The sequence below is a fragment of the Prionailurus bengalensis genome, chromosome A1 (assembly GCF_016509475.1).
Source record: "Prionailurus bengalensis isolate Pbe53 chromosome A1, Fcat_Pben_1.1_paternal_pri, whole genome shotgun sequence".
In the NCBI taxonomy this organism is placed as follows: Eukaryota; Metazoa; Chordata; class Mammalia; order Carnivora; family Felidae; genus Prionailurus; species Prionailurus bengalensis.
The window spans coordinates 53690273-53714956 of NC_057343.1; the positions used below are offsets into that span (position 1 = coordinate 53690273).

A 24684-nucleotide genomic window follows, 5' to 3' on the forward strand; every position below is an offset into this window, starting at 1 on the left:
GGATGCCATAATGCTAAATTTAGAGATGCAGGGGAGAGAAGTTGAAGGAATTTTTGCTTGAAAACCTGTTTTCCTCTGTGAAGTAGGAAGCAAAGATTTTGACTGAGCTCCACGGTCGGAAGTGGAGGATAGGAGGTTGACAGAGCTGAAACACCTGTCGTGGTGAGGACTATTCTGATGACCCTGCTGAGATGAGAAACTAAATTTTCGTGGCACAATTGTGTGATTTGTTTTCCTCTTTCTACCTGGAGAATAGCAGAGAGACTCATTCCAGATTGGATCTCAGTAGTGTACATGTAGCAGAGGATATAGGAGCTAGAAAACTGAGTGTGCCATGTAAATTTTTCACTTTATAATCCTGGCTGCATAGGATAGAAAGTAAAACCAAGTGGCAGTGAATGTAGGGCCCAAAGAATAGACTTAGTGGAAGTAAGGAAGTGAGAAAGGCAAATGCCAGGAGTTTGTGAACCAAGTACTAGATGTAGAAATCTTTTTTATAGAAGCAGGAATAGATGACTGTCAGGTCAGGAAAAGTGGTGAACTGAGGTAGTCTCTGGATAACTCAACTCTGAATATCATCACTTCCTGTTTTATAGCTGGGGTGTTAAGTTGGTTTAGTGATCCTGTAACATAGTAGGACTTAAGGCAGAGGGGATGTTGGGGGTAAGAGCTGGCTTGTCAGGCTTAACTGGGGAATGATTTTTGACCCTTGTGAATAGTAATAATAAGATGTAAGTGGGTCTAACAAGCTGTATAGATAGTGTAAACTTTAAGAGAGCCTCTTGATCTAGATCTGGCAATATCCAAGAAAATGTCCCTTTTCTTCTTGTTTCCAGATAAGGGGGAGCTGTGGGAGGATTGACATATTTGTTTGAGAGGCCTTTGAGGGTTGTAATGCCATCCGGGGAAGTTGGATTTTGATTAAATGTGGAGAAACCATTTTCTACAGTGACTGAAGGTGTGGAGGTTTTTCATGATCTTATAGGATTTCTAATGCTGGAATGGAAATTGTTAGAAGCCAGATTATAGAGTTTAAGTTAATCTGTTGGTTTTTGTACAACATATTGTTCTATTTTCTTATTGTATAGCATTTTGTTTTTTGACTTTTATTTTAAAATAATTTTAGACTTATAAAAAGTGTGGAAAAAGATTCCAAAGAATCCTGTATAGCGTGTATACAGTTTCTTCAGATGTTGATTTTTTATTATATTTGCTTTGTGATATTCCCATTACATTGTATGTATATATACAAACATACACTGTTTCCCCCCCGCCCCCCCCAAGCATTTTTGAAAGTAAATAGCAGACATGCTGTACTTTTACATCTAAATATCTCCGTGTATATTTTGTAAAATCAAAGGCATTATCTTATAAACTTATAGTGCAAATTATCAAAATCAGTAGCATTGATATAATATAATCTGCAAAGTTCACTAGTTTCCCTAAGATCTTTTATAGCAAAAGAAAATATTTTTTATAATATCAGGATGTAGCTCTTTATTAAATATTGTGCTTCTGTTAGTCTCTTTTAATCTAGAACAGTTGTCTAATTTTTTAAGTCTTTCATGACAATGTTTTGGAAAGATTCACATCTGCTATTTTGTAGTATACTCCACAAATGTCCATTTTTTTCCTAACAATACTTTCACTAACTGGCTTTAGAATTTACTGGTTATTATTGCCTGAAATAGTTATACCTATGGTAGTCGTCATGGTAATTTTCTAGTTCTTTCATTTCTTCTACATTTATTTAGAGTTGTACAAGGAAACATTTCCTTGCCTCCAGTTTATTTATTCATTTATATTAGTATGAATTAATGGATTCTTATTTTATTCTACTGGTTATAATTTGATACTATTATCATTTATTATGAGGCTCAGCTCATCCCAGATTTGACCAGTGGTTTCCTCTTTCATCTCCCATGTCCTTTGATATGTCCCCATCATGTTTGCACTTTCCTACCATACAGAATCTAGATAATGTGAAAGATCTGATTTCTAGAGTTTAGTTTGGATTGAGGAAGTACTGTTTACACTTAAACATAGGGCTATAGTGGAAGCAAACTGACCAGCACAACAGTCACTGCCATAGTAGCTTACTATTGCTCTACTGGGTGCTTACTGAGCATTTTCTCACAGAGTTGTTTGTGGAAAGTTTGCAGAGTCGTTTATTAGCTGAGTTGTTGAATAAAACAGAATATTGGCGGCATGTTGCTGACGATGTAAGTGTGCCATCCTTGGAACTGGAGTATTAAGGACTAGATAGTGTTCCTGTGCAAACAGAATGACTTTGTAAATGATGTACATGAATATGTAATGTGATTAACAAAGGCAAAGGGACCCCATAAAGCAAACTCTGCTATAAGATGGATAAGAGACCAAGAAAAAGCCCTTATGAGTAATTTTGGCCTCTAAAGTGTGTTTTATTAGAAAATCATCACACGAAAATGGGTACATATTGGTATTACTTTATGTATTAGTGCTATTAACTAATTGATGGAAAATAAAGATCATATCAGTTTATATACCTGACTTTCTTTTCTTGTAAAGATAATGGTTATAAAAGGTTATTGGATGTATGTAGAGTATGTGGTGATTTTTTTTTTTTTAATTTGGTAATGGAGAAATTTTATAGTGTCTGTTTTCTAGCTTACAGAAACTTCTTTCTTTAAGCATAGATGGAAATGTCTTTAATATATCCCTTTGTGTCTTAAGAATAAAAACGAATGTTTCTTACTTTCATCTCAGTTCTAGAGAACTTGGAGAAAATAGAAAAGTAAAAAACAAAGAAACATAAGTACAACTTGCAAGCACTCATGCTGCCCATTTTGTCACCTGTCAGTTTGAAACACTTTTTCTTATTTAAACATAGAATAATATATAATTTATCCACAATTTTGTCAGTTTTTTAATACTATATCATGATCATTTCCTTATGTCATTAAGTATCCTGTTAGAAACACCATCTTAAATGGTTCCATTCTTTTGATACTCCTATATTAATTTGGATGAATAGATTGTTTCCAGTTTTCCATTACTGTAAAACTGTGATGAACAGCTTTATAAAGAAGTCTTGTTTTAAGTTTCTGATTAGTTTGTTTGGGTGTAGTCTTAAAGTAAGAATTACTAGATTAAAGTGTGTTTTTGTAATGACCTTTTTAATTTTTCTAAAAAGTTATATATACTTATTTTTAAAAATGTAGGCAGTAAGAGTACAAAGAAAGAAGCAATATAGGCATCCATACCTTAGCAACCAGAAATAACTTATGTTAGCATTTGGTGCACATAATTTCATTTGTGCTTATAGAAAGGAATAATGTTATAAAAATAGGATAATGCCATTTATGCTATTTTAAAAAATGAAAACATGAAATATGATTTTGTTTGAATTCAACACCAGGGGAAAAAATCTAAATGAACAGCTGAATTCTAGATAAAGGTTTAACAGAGCTGTTCGGTTATGTAAGATTTCACCAAAATTAAGAAAAAATACAAAAACCAGTAGGGAATTAGGATAATTTAAAAAAACTGCATGTTTTAATTTTAGGTATTGGAGATTAAATCCCAGCTGTGATAGATGAGATAAATGATACTTTCTCTCATCTCTTTTTTTCCTCAGTCCCTCATTTCTATGTTACGTATATTTTTACTTTTTTAGGTTATGTAATGTTTGCTTTTTGGGTTTTTTTGTTAAAGTTTTTTTTTTAATGTTTATTGATTTATTTTGAGAATGAGAGAGGGGTGGGGAGCATGTGCAAGCAGGGGAGGGGCAGAGAGAGAGAGGGAGAGGGAATCCCAAGCAGGCTGTCAGTGCAGAGCCCAAGTATTCACAAACCATGAGATCATGTGAGCTGAAATCAAGAGTTGGATACGTAACTATTAACAAACTGAGCCACCTAGGCGCTCCAGATTTTTGTTTTTGTTTTTGTTTTTTTTTTTTAAGTTTATTTGTTTATCTTGAGAATGAGAGAGAGAAAGAGCGTGAGCAGGGGAGGAGCAGAGAGAGAGGAGAGAGAGAATCCCAAGCAGGCTTAGCACTGTCAGTGCAGAGCCCAATGTGGGACTCCATCCCACGAACTGGGCAGTCATAACCTGAGCCAAGGTCAAGAGTTGGACACTTAACTGACTGAGCCACCCAGGCGCTCCTGATTTCTGCCAGCAGCTTAGACTTTAGCTCCATGTTTAGCATTAGTTCTGTATTTAAGAGGATTCAGTGCTAACCACCATATCTTTTCCTAATACTTTTCTCTTTGCCCTGTATTTGACTCATTTTCTGATTGCCTGTTTTTCATTGTGGATTAATTTTTTTTAAGGAGTCGTGGGTGCTATAAATATACATGGAGACAGGGGCGCCTGGGTGGCGCAGTCGGTTAAGCGTCCGACTTCAGCCAGGTCACGATCTCGCAGTCCGTGAGTTCGAGCCCCGCGTGGGGCTCTGGGCTGATGGCTCAGAGCCTGGAGCCTGTTTCCAATTCTGTGTCTCCCTCTCTCTCTGCCCCTCCCCCGTTCATGCTCTGTCTCTCTCTGTCCCAAAAATAAATAAACGTTGAAAAAAAAAAAAAATATACATGGAGACAACTTGGCCAGCTCAACTTTTTGTTTTAAATGTAAATATTAAAATTATGAAACATTTCAGACATAAAAGTACAGAAAATAATATACAAGATAGTTTTATATCCACTGTGGAGATAATGGCAAATGGAGATAATAGCATTTTGTCATGTTTGTTTCAAGTTTTGAACTTTTTTTTCCTTTTTTTAAGGAAAGGTATGCTTAAAGCCTTGCATTCATGCCTCCCCCTTCTTCCTTGTATGCTATCTTGAAGTTGATGTATATGATTTCTATGGATGTTTTTTACTATATGAAATAGATAGGTTTTAGATTTATGTGAAAATGTACTTATTACAGTTTTTTGCTGTTTTATACTTTTGCAGCTTGCTTTTTCACCTGGAATGTTTTAAAGATTTATCTGTGATGATTCATATTGATCGAATTCATCAATTTAAAGTGTTGAATTGTGTTATAAAATCATGAAATAATATTCATTTCCTGCTGGCAGACTGTTGTTTTCAGTATCTTACTATTACAGATAGTACTGCTGAGAGCAATCTTGTACATGTATTTTTATGTCCTAGTGAGTTTTCTAGTGTTGACATCTGGAAGTAGAATGATTGTATCCTACACACCTTCAGCTTTCATAGGAATTGCCAAATTGCTCTTCAAGGTAGTTCAGTGAATTTATACTCTTACTAGTTTAGTTTGAGTCCCAACACCATTCTTCCTAACAGTTTGTGCTCTTTTAATTATTAGGAATATTTTCTTTTTTTAATTAATAATTTATATTCCTTCTGTGTGATGCTGTTTTGTTTCTTATGTCCAGTAAAATTTGTTTTCTTAGAGTTTTCATTTTTACTAACTTTTATCAAAAGATCACCCCTTTTATGACCTGTTTTTGGTTTTGTACTTATATTCTTTCATAGTAAACTATTTTTTGATGAGTAAAAATCCTGTGTATGAACTTTTGCTACTTTGTGCTCTGAGTCCCTGATGCTTCTATCTGTACGTACACTCTCAGGTAGTTTGTCTGTAATCCAGTGACCCTTACCCTTGCCAACTCATTGATTTGCTTATGGGAGAGGATAGCTGCATGTGATTTTTGTGACTTTCTTTGTTGTTGGTTGTCTTGTCTAGCTGTGGTAAGAAAGGCTGACTCTAGTGTAGTTTTTCTGAAGACTTGGGTGATGTGGGGTTGGAATTTATTTTCTTGTTTAATGTAATTCAGAGATTTTTTTCTGAAAATATGGTTTAATTTTAGTAGGCTTAATAACAAACATTTTCTTATTAATTAATAATAACTGCCCACAAAAGTTGAATGACTAAATATTTCAGGTGTCTACTATATGTAGAGCACCGAGGAAATCATAGAAATATATGAAGTATGATTCTTGATCTTGAAATGTTAAGTGCATCTATTACTTGACTAAACTCCCTCCCCCATTTTGGTAAAAAAACTCTGGGAGGCTTAGACAACTGTATTTTATGTGAAGCCTACTCAAGCTCTACACTCAGCTACCTGTTTTAGGGTATACCAGGATGAATAAAGCATACTTTCTAAATTTCTGAAGGTTATGATCTGATCGGGAAGGTGGAAACATTCCCAAATCTAATTAGAGGTTGTCAGGGTCCCTAAGCCCCCACAGGGCATCATGAAGCACAGTACAGACTTGCAAGTGGTAGTTTGCTGGAAGGAAATGGTTGCAATTAGAATTGACTAGATCTTGTTTTTCATTCTTGTGCCTAAATGGTTTTGATTTTAAAAGCTCTTGAATGTTCAAAATCTGATTGCTGAATTAGGGGCTTATTTCATGTGTGGTGACATTTATTTTCATAGTTTCACTCTATTTTAATGTCTGAGATCTCAGTTCTTTTTTTCAGTTGACGTGTTGGAAGCAGACAATAGCAGTTTTGAAATGAAACCAAAACCCTTATTTGTTTAAGAGAAAACTAAGATGTGCCTTGATAAAATATCTGATGACACTTTTTTTTGTTGTTAAGTTTATGTATTTATTTTTCTGTAAGAAAGAGTGTGAGCAGGGGAGAGTCAGAGAGAGAGAGAAAATCTTAAGCAGGCTTAGCACTGTCAGTGCAGAGTCCAATGTAGGGCTTGAACTTAAAGTCATGAAGCATGAGATCATGACCTGAGCTGAAATCAAGAGTCAGACACTTACCCAGTTTAGCCATCCAGGTGCCCCGACACTTGGTTTTAAATAGTTGTTTTGCAGCCTTGTTCAGGTGATGGAGCATCTAGAACTCATGGTACCGTTTGTGGAGCACTATGAAATAATGATATTTTTTCATGCTAAGAAGAAAGGTTTTACTAGCAGAAATATGTTTATATTATGAAATATAAAACAACTAAAATTCTGTACTTTCAAGAGAAGAAGCTGAAAATTAAGCATGATTTGCCAACTGACAGTTTTTTATTAATATTCATTCATTGCTTATACATTCTTTCCTAATTGTTTATATTTTTGCTTTATCATAAGCTAGCTCTCATTAGTGGATAAATGTCCAGAGACAGGAAAGTTATAGCGAAGAAAAAACACCCTAACATTAAGACAGTTCTGTTACTTTGCTTAATAGCATATTTATATATATAAGGAAGACTGCTATAATTTAGTTTTATTGGTAGAAAATCTAACTTCATATACCAGGCAGCGGTGCTTTGTGGGAACCTGTGTTCCACGCTATTGGTTTAGATCGCTTGTGCTGTCTGCAGGGATTTCGTAGCTCCTGCTATTATCACCTTATCCCTAGAGGCATAGATAAGGTAGCTCATTTTCTTCTTGGGTGATTAAAATGAGTAGCTGGACTCTACCAGTTGATGTTATTGCAACTCTAATCTGTTTTCTCCTTTAATTGAGGTGTTAAGGCAACATAGAATGATAGAGACTACCATAGGTTTTTGCTAGAGTCATGTTATCTTATAGCAGCCTTTGCCATCTATTAATATTATATAAAGGGCAAGAATCCCATTATATGTAGGTTGACTATTGAATTGACCATTCAGTTTTCTTAAGAATGAAAGGGGTGGAGAAAATGCTAAGTTGAATGGAGCCCTGCAACAGTAAATATAAAAAGTAGGACTCTTCTGGGAAAAACAGTTATATGGTCTGCAGCCTTGCCAGAGAATCATCCAAAATCTGCCTGAAAGTGTTGCCCTTCAGAAAAGCTAGCATTCTAATAATTTAAAAGATCTAATTAAAAAATTTTAAAGGTTTTTTATTGAGGTAAAATTTATCTCCTTGCGTCTACGAACTCTTCTTCCCAGTTTTGTTTTGTGCTAAAATTAAATGTAAGAATATGGTAGTATACAAAATATACATTAGTTCTTCACGTACTTCCCCCCCCCCCCCAATAACTTACAATTTTTTTTTTCTCTTTCAAACACTGCTCACTGAACACTTCATAGTACATCCATACATTCTCATCTTGGTATGTTTAGAAAACATTCATTAGGTTTCTGGCTTCTCAGAAGCAAAGCTCACAGTTATTATGTTAATCTTTTATCACGTTAAGATAGAGTGAAGTGCCATAGCATAGGAGAGCTTAAAGGACAATAAATAGTAGTTTACACATGAGAAGGCTGGACGGCAAGGTAGAGTTAATCATAATGGTTAAGGTTGTCTTATCATTAAAAATAGTCAGCATACATCAGTAAGGATTAGCTACAGGTATGTTGAAGATAGCCCTCTTGTTATCCTAGTATCCTTTAGGCTAAAAAGCTGTGGCTCCCTGTGCAACTTTTCATCACCCTGGTCACTATATAAAAGACATGTTTTAGTTTTCATGTGCTATTTTTAAAAAATATTTATTTAGTTTGAGAGAGAGCACATGAGCGAGCCAGGGGCGGATAGAGAGAGAGGGAGATAAAGACTCCTATATGGAAGCTCAGTATGACAAACCATATCATGACCTGAGCTGAAATCAAGGATCAGAGGCTTAACTGACTGAGCCACCCAGGTGCCCCTTCCTGTGCCCATGTTTTTTTTTCAGGAGACTTATAAATAGGATAAGCTAGGAAGATAACTTTGGAGGTGCGTTGTTCATTATTGTATTTATGTAGGTCCTACTCTATTTATCCCTGCCCCTTTTTTTGCTGTTTATGGTAATCCTTACAGAATGTAAAATAGAATCATTGCACAGCATGATAAAGGAAAAATTTCCACAAATGACACTGTCTGCTTTGATAAACATGTGATTTGGTTTGAGCCCTTGAATGGACTTAGTTAAAAGGCACTCAAAGTAGGCTAATTTACAGAGGCACCAAAGAGATCAAATAAAAAAATTGCATTTTGGAAGTTCTCTGCTACAGTGGATAGACATTATTGACTGAGTTATTGGGTTTTACTATTGATACATGGCAAATGTTCACTGTATAATTTTTTTAAAAAATAAAACTGGAACTGTAGGGCATTTGAAATAATTTAGGGTATGTTTTACAAGTTCCGAGCTCTACTTCTGAGATCATATATAAAAATATCTGTAGTTAACTCTTTTTATTGCAGTTATCTGAGTACATTTCGATAGGTTTTAAAAATGAGTTGGTCATTCTGGGGAACACATTTATGTATTTGATATGGTAAGGAGTGTTTCTTAGGAACCAGAGGAGAGCTGTTTTGTCATAAGGCGTTTTCTTTAGTATAGTTCACCCACATTTGCATTGTTAATGGTAGCGATGGAGCAGTGGTTTCCTTTTTTGACACCGTCGCTGTTAATTGTTTAGTTGTGAATGTTAGTATATATCTGTACTTCACTTTTATTTGCCTTAATTTGCTCGTCTAACATTTTTGCTTTTCAAAATATGATCAAAGATGACTAAGTTAGGTGTTCCCTGCGTAACTTGTACTAGGAAACATGGAAGATGCTTTGTGACTCTGAGGCAGTGTTGCTAGTCAGGAGGGTGGTCGTGTAGTGCCTGCTTGGAAAACTGCAGGTAAATACAAAGCTCATGCAAAATTCACTTTATGATTCTTTGACCTTACAGTTCAGTTTCTGTGAGTGAATTCTGTCACATAAACCTTGGTGTTATGGAGAAAAAAACTGTCTTAGTAACTTGAGAAGTGATTTTAGGTATGTTTATGGCAGTTCTGTTAAAATTTATGAACTCGACAAAAGTATTGTGTTAGTGAGATCACTTACCAAGACATATGCAAACAGCAGTGAAGTAAATTTTACTTTGCGTATATATATTTTTAATTTTTTTAGAGGCATATGAGTGACTATTGGACTGATAGCACCCAATTATTTCAGGTCACAGAATAAAGTATATTAAAGGGGAAGAAGGAGGAAACTAGTATTTATTAAATGCCTTCTGTGTGTTAGATGTTAATATTAGGTGCCTTCCAAATATTATTTTACAATGCTATGAGGATTTTGGCTGCATTTAGAACTTAAACTTGGAGACACTGAGGCACAGAGAAGAGGTTTCTCAAAGCTCCTAAAAGGTAGAGCAAGAATTTGCATGCTCTTTTTAAACTCCAAGTGCATGTTCATTTCACCACATCACAACACTCAGATTTGTGTTTATACAGTTTTGCTGTGTGACAAAATTTATTTGGGGGATTTTTAACATTGAATTTCTTTACAAGAATAAATTAAGATGTGAAAATTGAATAATATTGAAGACCTGTAGTTTCTTTTCAAAACAAGGTTCTAATAGATTTAAAAGTATCTTAAAATATTTCATAAGAGAAGGGGAAATAATAGTTACAAATAGAGGGAGGGAGGCAAACCATAAGAGACTCTTAAATACAGAGAACAAACTGAGGGTTGATGGGGGGGCATTGAGGGGAGGGGAAAATGGGTGATTGGCATTGAGAAGGGCACTTGCTGGGATGAGCACTGCCTGTTGTATGTAGGCGAAGAATCTTGAGATTCTACCCCCAAAACCAAGAGCACACTGTATATACTGTAAGCTAACTTGACAATAAATTATATTAAAATTCTTTTAAATAGTTAATAAGAACTCTTTTGCAAATATAGGGATCAATTATAGTACCTTTTTGATGAGTCACTTTTTAGATACTGATGCTTTTGGTTGACCTCGAATTAGTTTGACTGTATGTCGTTATCATCACCTTCTAACAAATTTAAAGTTTTTAAAAGACTTTTTAAAAGGTTACTTGTAAATGAAGTAAGAAGTCTGCAGCCCTGCTGCTCAGGTTTGAGTCCTGGCCTTACCCGTCCTGGCTGTTGTGATGTCTAGCAAGTTACTCTAGCCCTTTCAGGGTTGTTCCCTTCCCCCATTTTAATCTGTCAAATGGGGATAATACTATTTCATAGATATGTGGTGAGGATTAAATGAGTTAAATACAGATCCAACGTATTATTTTGCCAATTCTGAGCTTTCAGTCCGTTTGTTGTGTTGAAGAGCGTCTTCCAAGATTTTATATACACATTGATTCATCTTGCTTGATAAGTAATTCTTCTGGTACTTGAGAAGACCTCCTTAGAGTATTCTGTATTTTTGAAATGTTTATATATTATTATTTCATTTTATTAATTCAGGTTACATTTCAGTTATCCTAGATGCTAGTGTAATAGAAATGGTATTGTGGTTGTATTAGTTGTTTTCTTTGTAGCGATTAATACATGGTAGATGATAATTAACTTAGGATTGAATGGATTTGAATGTATTTTAGTCATGATTTTTTTTCTTTACAAGTGCTTAATTTGAACCTCAATTTTATTGTAAAGAAACTACCAAAAATACAATTTTTTAATGACTGCTTAGGTCTCTTACAAATTTTGTTCATCTTTTTAAATGCTATTTTTCTTTGTTTTTAGCTAAAAAGTGATCCTTTGCCTAAAACAGTCTTTGAAAATCAGCTTAAATTTTTTAAAAATAATAATGAGAATTACATTATTGTTTCCTTTTTCCTTGTTCTCTTAGCTTCACAATGAAGAGGATAATTCAGAGTCATCTGCTGTAGAGCAACCATCGACTTCAAACTCAACACCGCAGACTGCTCCTTCTGCATCAGTACTTGAAACTGACTCTTCTCCTCCACCTTATAGCAGTATTACTGTGGAAGTACCTACAACTTCAGGTATTGTTTCTAGTTTGAAACGACAAGTAATATTTTTAATATCTCCTTTTTTTTTTTTATTTATTTTTATTTTTTTAATTATTTTTGGGACAGAGAGAGACAGAGCATGAACGGGGGAGGGCAGAGAGAGAGGGAGACACAGAATTGGAAACAGGCTCCAGGCTCTGAGCCATCAGCCCAGAGCCCGACGCGGGGCTCAAACTCACGGACCGCGAGATCGTGACCTGGCCGAAGTCGGACGCTTAACCGACTGCGCCACCCAGGCGCCCCTCCTTTTTTTTTTTTTTTAACCAGTATGGTTTCGTGTAATTATCGAGTCTATTAAGAGGCTTCCTGGTTTTATGATTTTTTTAAAAAAAGGTTTTCCCAAGGATAGTTTGTGAAATGTTTATTCATATATTACTTGCCTCATATTCTTGTTGTTTTCAAAAAAAATTATAAGTATAAACTTGCTTATGCTTATTGCTATTTCCAACAGAGTAGCATATTGCTTTTGGAAGAAATAAATACATTGTATGTACACGACATATTTTTATATATTTGTGTTTGTGTATATTTACTTACATAGTTGTAAAACATAGTTGTAAAACAAGGTATTATTGATGCTGAGTGTGAGCAGGAATGTGGTATGTGTGAACGGAGGTGAAGGGTGTACATAATGTTATCACATACATATGGTAGTAATTCCTGGACATACAACAGTGGTTCCGGCTTCTTACTGTTCATCTTATCTTTTCAGGTCATTCTAAAGAGATATCCTCCTCAGTTTCTCCGGCCACAATTTGTATTTTCCCAGGAATGCTAAGCTAATCATTATATAATTTATTTTTTATTCTTTACTTTTATTCCAGTACAGTTAACATACAGTGTTATATTAGTTTCAGGTGTACAATAATTTAGCAGTTCTGTACATTTCAGTGCTCATCATGATAAGTGTACTCTTAATCCCCTTCACCTATTTCATTCATCCCTTTACTCACGTCCTTCCAATAACCATTTGTTTGTTGTCTGTGGTTAATAGTCTCATAGTCTCATTTTTGGTTTGTCTCTGTTTTCTTTCCTTTGCTCATTTGTTTTGTTTCTTAAATTCCACATATGAGTAAAGTCATATGGTATTTGTGTTTCCCTGACTTATTTCACTTAGCATTGTACTCTCTAGCTCCATCCATGTTGTTGCAAATGGCAAGATTTCATTCTTTTTTAAAAAAGCTGAATACTCCACTATATACATACACACCATATCCTTTGTATCCTTTCATCTACCAGTGGACACTAGGGCTTCTTTCATAATTTGGCTATTTGGCTATTGTAAATAGTGCTACAATAAATACAGGGGCGCATATATCCTTTCAAATTAATGTTTTCATGTTCTTTGGGTAAATACCCAGTAGTGTGCGATTACTTGGTCATAGGGTAGTTCTATTTTTGACTTAAAAAAAAATTTTTTTAATGTTTATTTAGTTTTTAGAGAGAAAGTGAGAGAGCACTCGTGAGAGTTGGGAAGGGACAGAGAGAGATGGAGACACAGAATCGGAAGCAGGCTCCAGGCTCTGAGCTGTCAGCACAGAGCCCGACGCAGGGCTCAAACCCATGAATGGTGAGATCATGACCTGAGCTGAGGTCAGACTCTTAACCGACTGAGCCACCCCCTATTTTTGACTTTTTAAACTTCCATACTGTTTTTCACAGTGGCTGCACCAGTTTGCATTCCCATAGCAGTGCATGAGAGTTTATTTTTCTGCACATCCTTGCAAACATTTGTTGTTTCTTGGAGTTAATCATTATATAATTGAAAAAAGTTTAGGGGCGTCTGGGTAGCTCAGTTCGTTGAGCGTCCAACGTTGGCTCAGGTCATGATCTCACAGTTTGTGAGTTCGAGCCCCGCGTGGAGCTCCCTGCTGTCAGTGCAGAGCTTGCTTGGATCCTTTATCCTCTTCTTTCTCTGCCCCTCCCCTGCTTGCACTCTCTCAAAAATAAATATTTAAATTTTTAAATGTGCTTTTGTATACGATTGTAAATAACCTCTATGTATTTTATGTATTCTTTAGGAAACACTTTTTAAATCTATTATAAGAAACATTTTAATATTAGAAGACCCTTCACTAGAGTATTCATCTTTCTTATCTCTTATTCTGTAATCAATATCAATACTTCTCAAACTTCTGCCAACCTTATCTTGTTACCATTTCTGCTTCTACAAATTTTATCTAGACCATATGGGTGTGTAAAAAGATCATACCATTTACTTTTTCCATTTACAATTTTATGCAATTGCTGAAAATGATTTTCTTACGAAGGTATTCTCACTAATTTAGTAAATGCTTACTCCTTTTGTTTGTATATAATGTTTGTTTGATCAATGTGCTTCTTTAGTGCCCAGTTTGATGGACAGTTTTTATATTGATTTATATCAGTTTTATTTGTCTTTGTCCATAGGATTTAACAGCTGGATTGGTGCTAGCTAAAATTTATTTTGGGCTAATTTTTTTTTCATTATTCTACGAGTTTCCAGAATATAGTGCAGTGAATTTGCTATTCTAGTCTAGGTAAAAGAAAAATAAATCTATTTGATGGTAGTCTTGAAGAAAGAAAAGGAGGTGTTTTCCTGATGCTTTGCCTGTGTTTGAATGATGGACAATGCTAAGATTGAAATTACAGGTTTTTTTCTTGTGGCCACCATTGCCTGGCTGTATAACAAGCTACCATAAAACAAACAGAGTAAAGTAGCAGTCATTTAGTGTTATCAGTTCTCATGGTTTTTGGGGTGGGCTAGACTCAGTTATGCGATTGTCTCCCAGGATCTCATGTTATTATTATCTTTTGGTGACCTGGAGCTGGAGTCATCTTGAGGCTTCCTTATTTACATATTTGGCAGCTGATGCAAGCTTCCGCTGGGGCCTCCGCTGAGACTGTTGGCCAGAACACCTGTACGTGACCTCTTGTGGCCTGGGCTTCCTCACTGAATGGAGGCTGAGTTCCAAGAACAAGCCAAATAGAATCTGTGTCACCTGTTGTGGCATTACCACTCAAGTCACACAGTGTCACGTCTGCCACATTTGATTTGTTAGAAGTGAATATCTGGGGTTAGTCTTTATTCAAGACAATTAGTCTCCACCTCTTGATGGGAAGAGTTTGAAAGAATAAAGGAGGTTTCAGTACCTTTAAAACTGTCAGTGGCTTCTTCCTCCATCACTGAACCTTTTCCTTGTCAGTTGTCTTCACTTCGGTAAATGGCTCCACTAGGCCAGAAACCTTGAAGGCATCTTTTTGGGTCTTTATCACAGAATTATGTTTTTTTCTCCTTTAATTTTTGACATAATGAAATATGTTATTACTAGATTTCTTTTTAAGCCAATTCATTTCTGCATTCATAGACTAAATTGTTACCATATTCTAATCCATTCTGGATTTATATTTGTTAATGTTTTTTTTCCCAAAAGTTTTGCAATTTTATTAGTGGGATCTTTAACCCTTGTACTGTCTTTGTGGTTTTAGTGTTAATATTATGTATGGAAGCAACATAGCATGAATTGAGAAGCTTCTCATTCTTCTGTGCTCTAGAATAGTTTTGATAATGGAGCATGTCCATTTTTTTTTTTTTTTAATTTTTATGTATTTTGAGAGAGAAACAGTGTTAGTGGGGAAGGGGCAGAGAGAGAGAGAGAGAGATATGGAGAAAGAATCCCAAGCAGGTTTCACACTTAGTGTGGAGCCTGACATGGGGCTTGATCTCACAACCATGAGATCATGACCTGAGCCAAAATTAAGAGTTAGATGCTTAACCAGCTAAGCCACCCAGGTGCCACACAGATCATGTCATTTTTAGAGATTGGATAAATTTCCATTTAAGACAGGTTGTCCTTGCTACCTAGGTATTCAGTTATTCTTATAATCTGTGTGACTACTGGTCTCTTATTTTTACACTTGTACTAAAAGGCCATTCATGACTGTAATTGAACACAAGAACTGAGTAATTCTAGAAGTTTGCTTCTCTTTAATGAAAAACATCAATAGTGTTTTTCTTCAGCCTTTTACTGTTAAATTTTAAGCATGGACAGTACCAGTTTTCTGTGGAGATTATGTTCTTCAGTAGGTCACTTTATGACTGGTTTTATAGATCTGAGCGCCATCAATAATAATAGTTGACATTTGTATAATGCTTTACAGTTTACAGAGTCCTCTTGACTACTCTTAAATCCTGTCATATAACAGCAAGTAACAGCCTTACTGAGTCGGTTTTATGGATGAGAAAGTAGAGCTTCATAAAGTGCTTAAGTGATTTGCTTGAGGTCACACAGCTTAAGACGAGCAGCTAGGATTGGAGCTCCCCAGACTTTAAATTTTCTGGTTGAGAACTGCTGCCTTAAAGGGTAGATAAAAAATAAGTAAAATTAACCAGTGAAAGTTAAAACTATAGCAGTGCTTTTTCCCAGTTTGCATTGCATTTGTTAGTTTCATTTTGCCTTTCACGGGAGTTAAAACTTTTCAAAAATTACATATCTGTTGTTAATGTAAAAGATCTCATCCTTTTGGGTAATGTATGTCATTGTTCCAGTTTTTAAATTTATAATTTTAATGTTACTGCCTTAAAATTTATAACCATTGCTTTCACTTAAATTTTGCTTCTATTCGAGGCTTCAGAACTAAAGAAATCTATTTTCCTGACTGTGTGTGGTGTTTTTACATCTGAATAAGAAGTCATTTCTAAGGATTTATGAGCCTTGTACCATTTTGGTGGTACTCAGTGTTCTGCTGCTACTAGCATTACCTGTCATTGGATTAAAAATTGCCTAGCTTCATATCCTTAGCTCTTATTGATAGCATTTAAAAAACTTCTTTTAAAACCAGTATACATTAAAATACAAAAGGAAAAGAATTGCTAGAGTGAAATGTGTTTTCATGTGGAAATGCAAGAAATTCTGATAGAGAAAATTATAAACCGATATAGAAAATGTGCAAATGCTGTATTTATAATCGAGGAAATCACGAAAGCGATGTCAGACATTGGGGTGTGGATAACTTTGAGAGTCTGATTTTCTTGGCAGTGATGCTAGCATGAGTCTAATCAGTATATCAACCTGTATGTATCGCTTTACCTGTACTGCTGAAGTTGGTGATAAGTGATGCAGGTTTTTTTTCTAAATTAGCACTCTTTGGGGCTCCTGGGTGGCTCATTTGCTTAAGCGTCCAACTCTTGGTTTCAGCTCAGGTCATGATCTCACAGGTTCGTGAGTTCGAGCCCCGCATCAGGTTCTGTGCTGGCAGTGTGGAGTCTGCTTGGGATTCTCCTTCTCTCTCTCTCTCTGCTCCCTTCCCAACTTGCTCTGTCTCTGTCACTCTCCAAATAGATAAATAAACTTAAAAAAAAAGTAAAATTAGCACTCTCCCCTTGCTATTGTGTTATATTTCTGAAGATCATATTTTAAAAATCATCTAAAAATTGGGGAGGGAAAAATTCTTCATAAAAAGAAACTGAAAAACTAGGTAGATACGGAAAAAAATGAGAAGAGGGGAAGAGGAGTAAAAAAGAACTAAAAATCACCAGTCTTTTTTAGGAAAGAGAAATGTTGAGTTTGCTGAAGAGATTTGGACAGTTGCTAAAACTGACATGTAAAAAAAAAATGAACCTCACATGTTATGAGAGCAAATATTGGTAATTAGGAAATCCCTGGACTCTGCCACTTGTTGGTTGTGTAATACTGGGCAAATTCCTTAAGTTTTCTGAACTTGAGAGTTGCTAGGATTAATGTCTATAGAAGTGGCATATTAAATAATGAGTACTATACAAGTGTTATTATTCCTGATACTTCTACTTTTAGGCTATGAGATTATGAGCAAGTAAATTAAATTCTTTGAGCATAGCAGTAGGTAGAATGGATGCTCATATGTGATGACTTTCTCACCTCCCTTGTCTTGCACAGATTTTCAGATTTCATTCTTGATATTTTTGTTTTTTGTAACAGCCTTTAGATGATATTTATGAGTCTTTTCCCTTTATAATAGATACGGGACTAAACTAACACATAGGATTGAATTAGTAACTTACATACTACCTAGCTTTATAAAATAAGACTACAAATAGCAGTAATAGTCTTTAGTAGCCTGTTGTAAATTATTAAATTATGTTTTTGACTGTAAAAATTTTATTAAATAGTTTGTTTTAATGGTTGTCCTTTTTTAATCCCTTTCTTCAGATTCAGAAGTTTACAGTGAGTTTTATCCCGTGCCACCTCCCTACAGTGTCGCTACCTCCCTTCCTACATACGATGAAGCCGAGAAGGCCAAGGCTGCTGCCATGGCGGCTGCAGCAGCAGAAACAGCTCAGAGAGTAAGGCGATCTGATTGCTTCCTTTTGAGAATATCGTCTAGTAATTCTGAGTACATTCAGTAATGTCAGAAATAGTTCTCTAAGAGTGTTTGTGCATGTAGATTGTTTTTTAGTATTTTCTCTACTACTGCTTATGTGTGTTGTCATGCTATGGTGAAATTGGCACTCTCCTAGTTAAATCCACCTTCTCCACCATTTCTTTTTCTGTTAATTTCTATATCAGTCTTCCTCCTACACTCCATCTTAGTTTGTGGACATCCTAGTCCTTATCTTTACCGATATGTTTCCTAAGTCTTGATTTGTCTTCCCTCACGTGCTGACTTTTACCCCCCTCACTCTAGTTACTGTATCCCATTGACCTCTTCACTGTTGATATCCTTATTTCCTTCTTTATATAATTTGGATTTTGTGGTCCTTAACTACAATCATAAAGCATCTTTTTTTCCCCTACTCAATTGTGTGTATTAGTATAGCCAGTCTAGTGACTCTGAATGAACTCAGTGTAGGTTAAAAAACACAGAGAAATAACATTACAAGGCCTCCAAATTATGTTTGTCAACTAACTTTTTAATATTTTTTGGCATTTTAACACATCCCACACTAGAAGTTTAGAATGATGGTCAAGGATTCCACCTGCCCCTTCTCCCCTTACTGTCTCAGTAGGAGAGCCAGTGATACATATGGATGCTACTTCTTGTTCTGGTAAAGGAGTGACTATCTCAGTAGTGGACAGTCAACAAGATGCATGTGCGCTATTTTACAGTCCAGTAAAAGATGGAAGTTATTTCATTTCAGCATGGCTGCAAGCCGGGCTAGAGTTTGTTGCCCTTTTTTCTTGCTTTAGACGTTAGAGATGAGTACCATTTCAGAGTCCTAGATTCATCCCATTTTTTTTCAGGAAAAGACACCCAAACTTATGTTTACACAGAAAGCTAGAATGAGGTGAGGGATAAAGGGAGAGAAAGGAGTTTTTGTGCACAGCGTTCTCCTGCCATCAGGCCAGAGCCCAGCAAGTAGTGTATTTGATAGGTGAGTGTTTTCTCCTGGATGGGTTTCTTTTATCAGTACAGCACTTTCCATGCCTGCTCCCACTCTTGTACTCCAACACACAGAGTTAAATGTCAACATAAATAGCTTTGGGCACATAAGTAAAAACAGCAAGCCTCAAATTTATTATTTATGCCTTTTCCCTCTGAGGGGGAAAGCAAGTCTTTGTTAAGACCGTGGCATAAATACAGCTCAGTCAATAAGGGTTTTTTGATGCTTGGAGGAGAGAATCATAGAGAAGGAGCATAGATCTGTATAGAGTGTGGAGTTTCTATCAAAATCAACTCTAGGTTGCCTGGCGCATATGTGGTTGTCCATGCATTGTATACATGCATGCACTCTCCGTGAACCAGAAGGACTCTTTTTCTCAGGGAGTGTCTCTCTAGAGACCTTGGAAATGGCAGAGGTCCTTAAAAGGATGTTAAGCAAGTTTGGGACCTCTATTGCCCTAACTTGCACACAGTAGGGTAGAACTCTCCAAAGAAAGAAGCAAGCCTTGTCTTGCTCTCTGTGAGGAGAAGCTTTTAGAACATGGCTTATTCACCAGGTAGTCTTATCTTACAACCTAATAGTGAGCAGTGTTTGTTTTTTTGTACCTTATTTTAAAGTTTGTCAGTAACTTGTCTTTTGACACAAAAACTAACACTTTGTAAATTGTGAGCAACTCCAGGACGAGGACCTTGTGGTTACATTTCTAGCACCTCGCTATTATCTGGCACATACTTGGTATTTAATAAATTACAGTTTATTAAGTTGAATACTTTTTAAAAATTAGCAATGAAGAGAAAGAAATTAGGAAGAAGAAAATACCACACTTGTTCTCTTACAGCTTTTCATTTTAAAATATATTGGTGTCTTTTACCAGTTTTGGGATTTATAAAGCTGTGTTTAATGTTGTTGAAATTATCACAGAGTTTCTTTTATTTTTTAAGCATTTTATCTAAATGTTTCTCTGTTATTTTAATGGTTTAGTGAAATTCCATGGAATCAATTATGCTACTGTAATTTAGTGGTCATTCCTCTCTGGTAAAGTTATCAGATTATTTTGAAATGTGTGTTGATGTGTGTATGTTTTACATTGTTAATGTCGTAAAAGATATCTTTGCATATATGTTTTCTTTTTACAAATGATGTGTGATAAAAATATCTGGACTGATATTTAGAAAAAAATATGAAATGTTTATATTCTTGCTATCATACTGACTGGTTTGGAGGGGCTTACACTGGGTTTTAATGCTCATTTCTTGAATTAACTTGAAATTATACAAAATCTTATTGTGTATTTAGTCATTGCCAATCACTGAATTTTCTACGATATATGATTGCAGAGTACTTGAGGGATCTTTTGGCCCAAATAATGAGCAATATGGTTCTGAAAGCCTTTTTCTTTTGGCAGTGTATGTAGTGAGACTGCCATGAATATATTAGCATTTTCTTGACCAGTCTCCTGAGCCTCAGTTCCCACTAAGAAACACAAAGAGGACCAAGTAATGTTTCCACACACAGTGTGGAACCTTGAGTTTAGTGAACCCAATGTATTTTTAATGGTCACTAAACATGCCCACATCTCTGCCCTAGGGAGTGACACGCTCTCTCTTCTAAAGCCGTCTGCAATATAAACATCCTTGAAAAGATAGTACAGAAGAAGGGCAGCCATTGCCTCCACCTGGAAGACAATCAGAAACATGAAGGACTCATCAAGAATTGTCTCCTGACAAGAGTCCACTGTTGGTGGGCGTTTAGATTGTATCTGATCTTTTGCTCTTATTAACATTGCTGCAACAAATTATCTTTAATACATGATTTCTTGTAAGTGGGAATATAAGAAGTAAATTTGTACAGAGTATTTCAAGAACTGGAATGCTGGGTCAAAGGGTGTGTGGGTAAATTTTTTTTTTCTTTTTTAAGAGTTTTTATTTCAGTTCCAGTTAACATACAGTGTGATATTAGTTTCAGGCGTACAGTTTAGTGATTCAACACTTACATATGACACCCAGTGCTCATCACAACAAGTGCAGTCCTTGATCCCTATCGCCTTTTTGACCCATCCCCTGCCCCTCTGGTAACCATCAGTTCTCTATAGTTAAGTCTGTTTCTTGGTTTCTCTCTTTCTCCCTATGATCCTTTGTTTTGTTTCTTAAATTTCACATATGTGAAATCATGTGGTATTTGTTTTTGACTGACTGACTTCGCTTAGCAAAATACTGTGTTTAGCTCCACATCACATCCACATCATTGCAAATGGCAAGGTTTCATTCTTTTTTATGGCCAAGTAATATTTCATTGTATGTATGTACCATGTCTTCTTTATCCATTCATCAATCAGCAGACACTTGGGCTGTTTTCATAATATGGCTATTGTAGATAATGCTACACTGAGGTGCGTGTCTCCCTTTGAAGTAGTATATTTGTATTCTTTGGGTAAATACCTAGCAGGGCAGTTGTTGGATCATAGAGTTATTTCTGTTTTAACTTTTTGAGGAACCTTCCTCCATTCTGTTTTCCGGAATAGCTGCACCAGTTTACATTCCACCAACACTGCAGGAGGGTTCTGTTTTCTCCACATCCTCACCAACACCTGTTGTTTCTTGTGTTTTTGATTTTAGCCATTCTGACAGGTGTGAGGTGGTATCTCATTGTAGTTTTCATTTGCATTTCCCTGATGATGAAGTATGGTGAGTATTTTCTTGTGTCTGTTGGCCATCTAGATGTCTTCTTTGGAAAAAAATCTATTCATGCCTTCTGCCCACCTTTTAATTGGATTATTCATTTTTTGGGTGTTGAGTTTTATAAGTTCTTCATACATTTTGGATACTAATCCTTTTTTAGATATGTCATTTGCAAATATCTTCTCCATTCCATAGTTTGCCTTTTAGTTTTGTTTCCTTCACTGTGCAGAAGCTGTTTGTTTGTTTATTTATTTATTTATTTATTTATTTATTTAAAAAAAAATTTTTTAACGTTTATTTATTTTTGAGACAGAGAGAGACAGATCATGAACAGGGGAGGAGCAGAGAGAGAGGGAGACACAGAATCTGAAACAGGCTCCAGGCTCTGAGCTGTCAGCACAGAGCCCGACGCAGGGCTTGAACTCACGGACTGTGAGATCATGACCTGAGCCGAAGTCGGACGCTTAACCGACCAAGCCACCCAGGCGCCCCTTACTTATTTATTTTTGAGAGAGAGAGAGACAGAGCGGAAGCAGGGGAGAGGGGGAGAGAGAGGGAGACACAGAATCCGAAGCAGGCTTCAGGCTCCAAGCTGTCAGCACAGAGCTGGATGTGGGGCTTGAACTTATGAGCCACGAGATCATGACCCGAGCCAAAGTGGGATGCTAAACTGACTGAGCCACCTAGCCGCCCCTATTTACTTACTTAAAAAAAATTTTTTTAATGTTTATTTTTGAGAGAGAGAGACAGAATATGAGTGGGGGAGGGGCAGAGAGAGGGAGACACAGAATTCGAAACAGGCTCCAGGCTCTGAGCTGTCAGCACAGAGCCTTACCTGAGGCTCGAACTCATGAACTGTGAGATCATGACCTGAGCCGACATCAGATGCTTAACCGACTGAGCCACCCACCCAGGTGCCCCAGAAGCTTTTTATTTTGATCAAGTCCCGATAGTTTATTTTCTCTTTTGTTTCCCTTGCCTCCGGAGAGATGTATCTAGTAAGAAGTTGCTACGGCTAATGTCAAAGAGGTTACTGCCTGGATTTTCCTCTAGGATTTTAATGATTTTGGGTCTCATATTTAGGTCTTTCATCCATTTTGAATTATTGTTGTGTATGGTATAGGAAAGTGGTCCAGTTTCATTCTTCTGCATGTTGCTGTCCAGTTTTCCCAACAGCGTTTGTTAAAGAGACTGTCTTTTTGCCACTGGATATTCTTTCCTGTTTTGTTGAAGATTAATTGACCATATAGTTGTAGGTTACATTTTTATTTTTGATAAATATTGCCAAGTTGCCAGCCATAGAGGTCATATAATTTACACTCCACCAATGATCATGAAAATTCCTCTTTCCCATTGGATGCAAATGCACAGTGTCAGTCACATCTTTCTTGATATCATTTTCATTAATCCAGTATTTAGTTTTTATCTTTTTTGTTTAACCCTTTTTAAGAGTGCCCATGAAAAATGAATTCTTGCTAATGTTTTTGATTACTTTGTGGCAGATATTGTATTCTCTGTATCATTTTGTCTATACAACAAATTGAGGACATTTGATTTTATTTAATTTTTTATCTTTATACTTAAGATAATAAAGTTGTAATTAGTTTTTAGTGTGCTAGTCTAATGTTACATGTTTTACAGATTCAAGAGGAAGAGTGTCAACCAAGAGATGACTTTAGTGATGCAGACCAGCTCCGAGTGGGTAATGATGGAATTTTTATGCTGGCGTTTTTCAGTAAGTGATTTTTCATTTCCACATTGTTTCTTTGGGTATACTGGCTACATGTGTATTTAAAGTAACATAGATAGTGAAGAAAGGCAAATATTGTTAAAGTGTGTCTAATTAGTGTAAAATATAAATTGTTTCTGATATGTGATCATGTGAGACCATAAAAATCCTAGAATTTATTAAACACAACTGTGTATTGCAATCATTATGCTAGATACTGATTGTATAGAGTTATATAAGCATATTTAAGCTAAATATGGTTTTTTTTTCTTTTTTTTTTTTTTAATTTTTTTTTTTTTCAATGTTTTATTTTTATTTTTGGGACAGAGAGAGACAGAGCATGAACAGGGGAGGGGCAGAGAGAGAGGGAGACACAGAATCGGAAACAGGCTCCAGGCTCTGAGCCATCAGCCCAGAGCCCGATGCGGGGCTCGAACTCACAGACCGCGAGATCGTGACCTGGCTGAAGTCGGACGCTTAACCGACTGCGCCACCCAGGCGCCCCAAGCTAAATATGTTTTTGCATGAAAAATGTTGCATGTCCATGCAGTGATGTAGGACCAGGCAGAATGAAACTATTAACTTCTGCTTTTGGGGCAAAGGACTTCCATTTGAGCGTCTTTATAAGGCACGAAAGAAGGGTTGGAAAAGGAAATATTTTGGGCAACTGGAATAATGTGATTTGAGACACAAAAGAAATCAAGTATGTCTTCTTTGGGGGAATGGTAAGTGATTAGAAGACCAGAAACCTAAGTAAGATTTTTTTTTTAACATGTTGCAGAATTCTTAGTTTAATATCTGAACTTACAAAGTATGCTTTATGCTTTGAGGGAAGACTGTGTTATAGTCTTATTATTTAAATTCCTAATACAGGGATTGGCATATAGTATACTCAGTACATAATATTATGACACTTGAATTGTTTAATTGCTAAAATTAAGTTTTAGAAACCCAATATTCATGTAAGTAAATTTCTTAGACTAGGATATGGTGAATTTCTGCCCTCAACCTGGTTAAATGACCAAGCTTTCACAGAATGCATATTTCGTTCATTTTAAGTATAATGTTTATTTTGATAATAAAACTGAGGAATATTTTACTTATTTAAAGTATCACATTCAAATCTAAAAATAGAAAATTCTTCTTGAGTTACTTTTGAGTCTGGGAAATCCCTAATCCTCCATTTTGAAATGGTTTCTTGCTTGCTTTCATTTCACCTGCTGAAGAACAGAAGTAGATAACCACTCAGAAATGGTAGGTTAGTGGGAAGATGGTTACGTTTTCTCTTCAAATTCAGTA

At 35.9% G+C, this 24684-nt stretch overlaps 1 protein-coding gene across 1 annotated transcript in view; it reads left to right on the forward strand.

The window, feature by feature from the left end:
• NDFIP2 (Nedd4 family interacting protein 2) overlaps window positions 1-24684 on the forward strand; it is a 63603-nt gene that overhangs the window by 18219 nt on the left and 20700 nt on the right. Inside the window, exons 2-4 of the mRNA XM_043581396.1 lie at window positions 11456-11612; window positions 17807-17940; window positions 23298-23391. Coding sequence (XP_043437331.1) covers window positions 11456-11612; window positions 17807-17940; window positions 23298-23391 — 385 coding nt within the window. The remainder of the gene's footprint in view (window positions 1-11455; window positions 11613-17806; window positions 17941-23297; window positions 23392-24684) is intronic.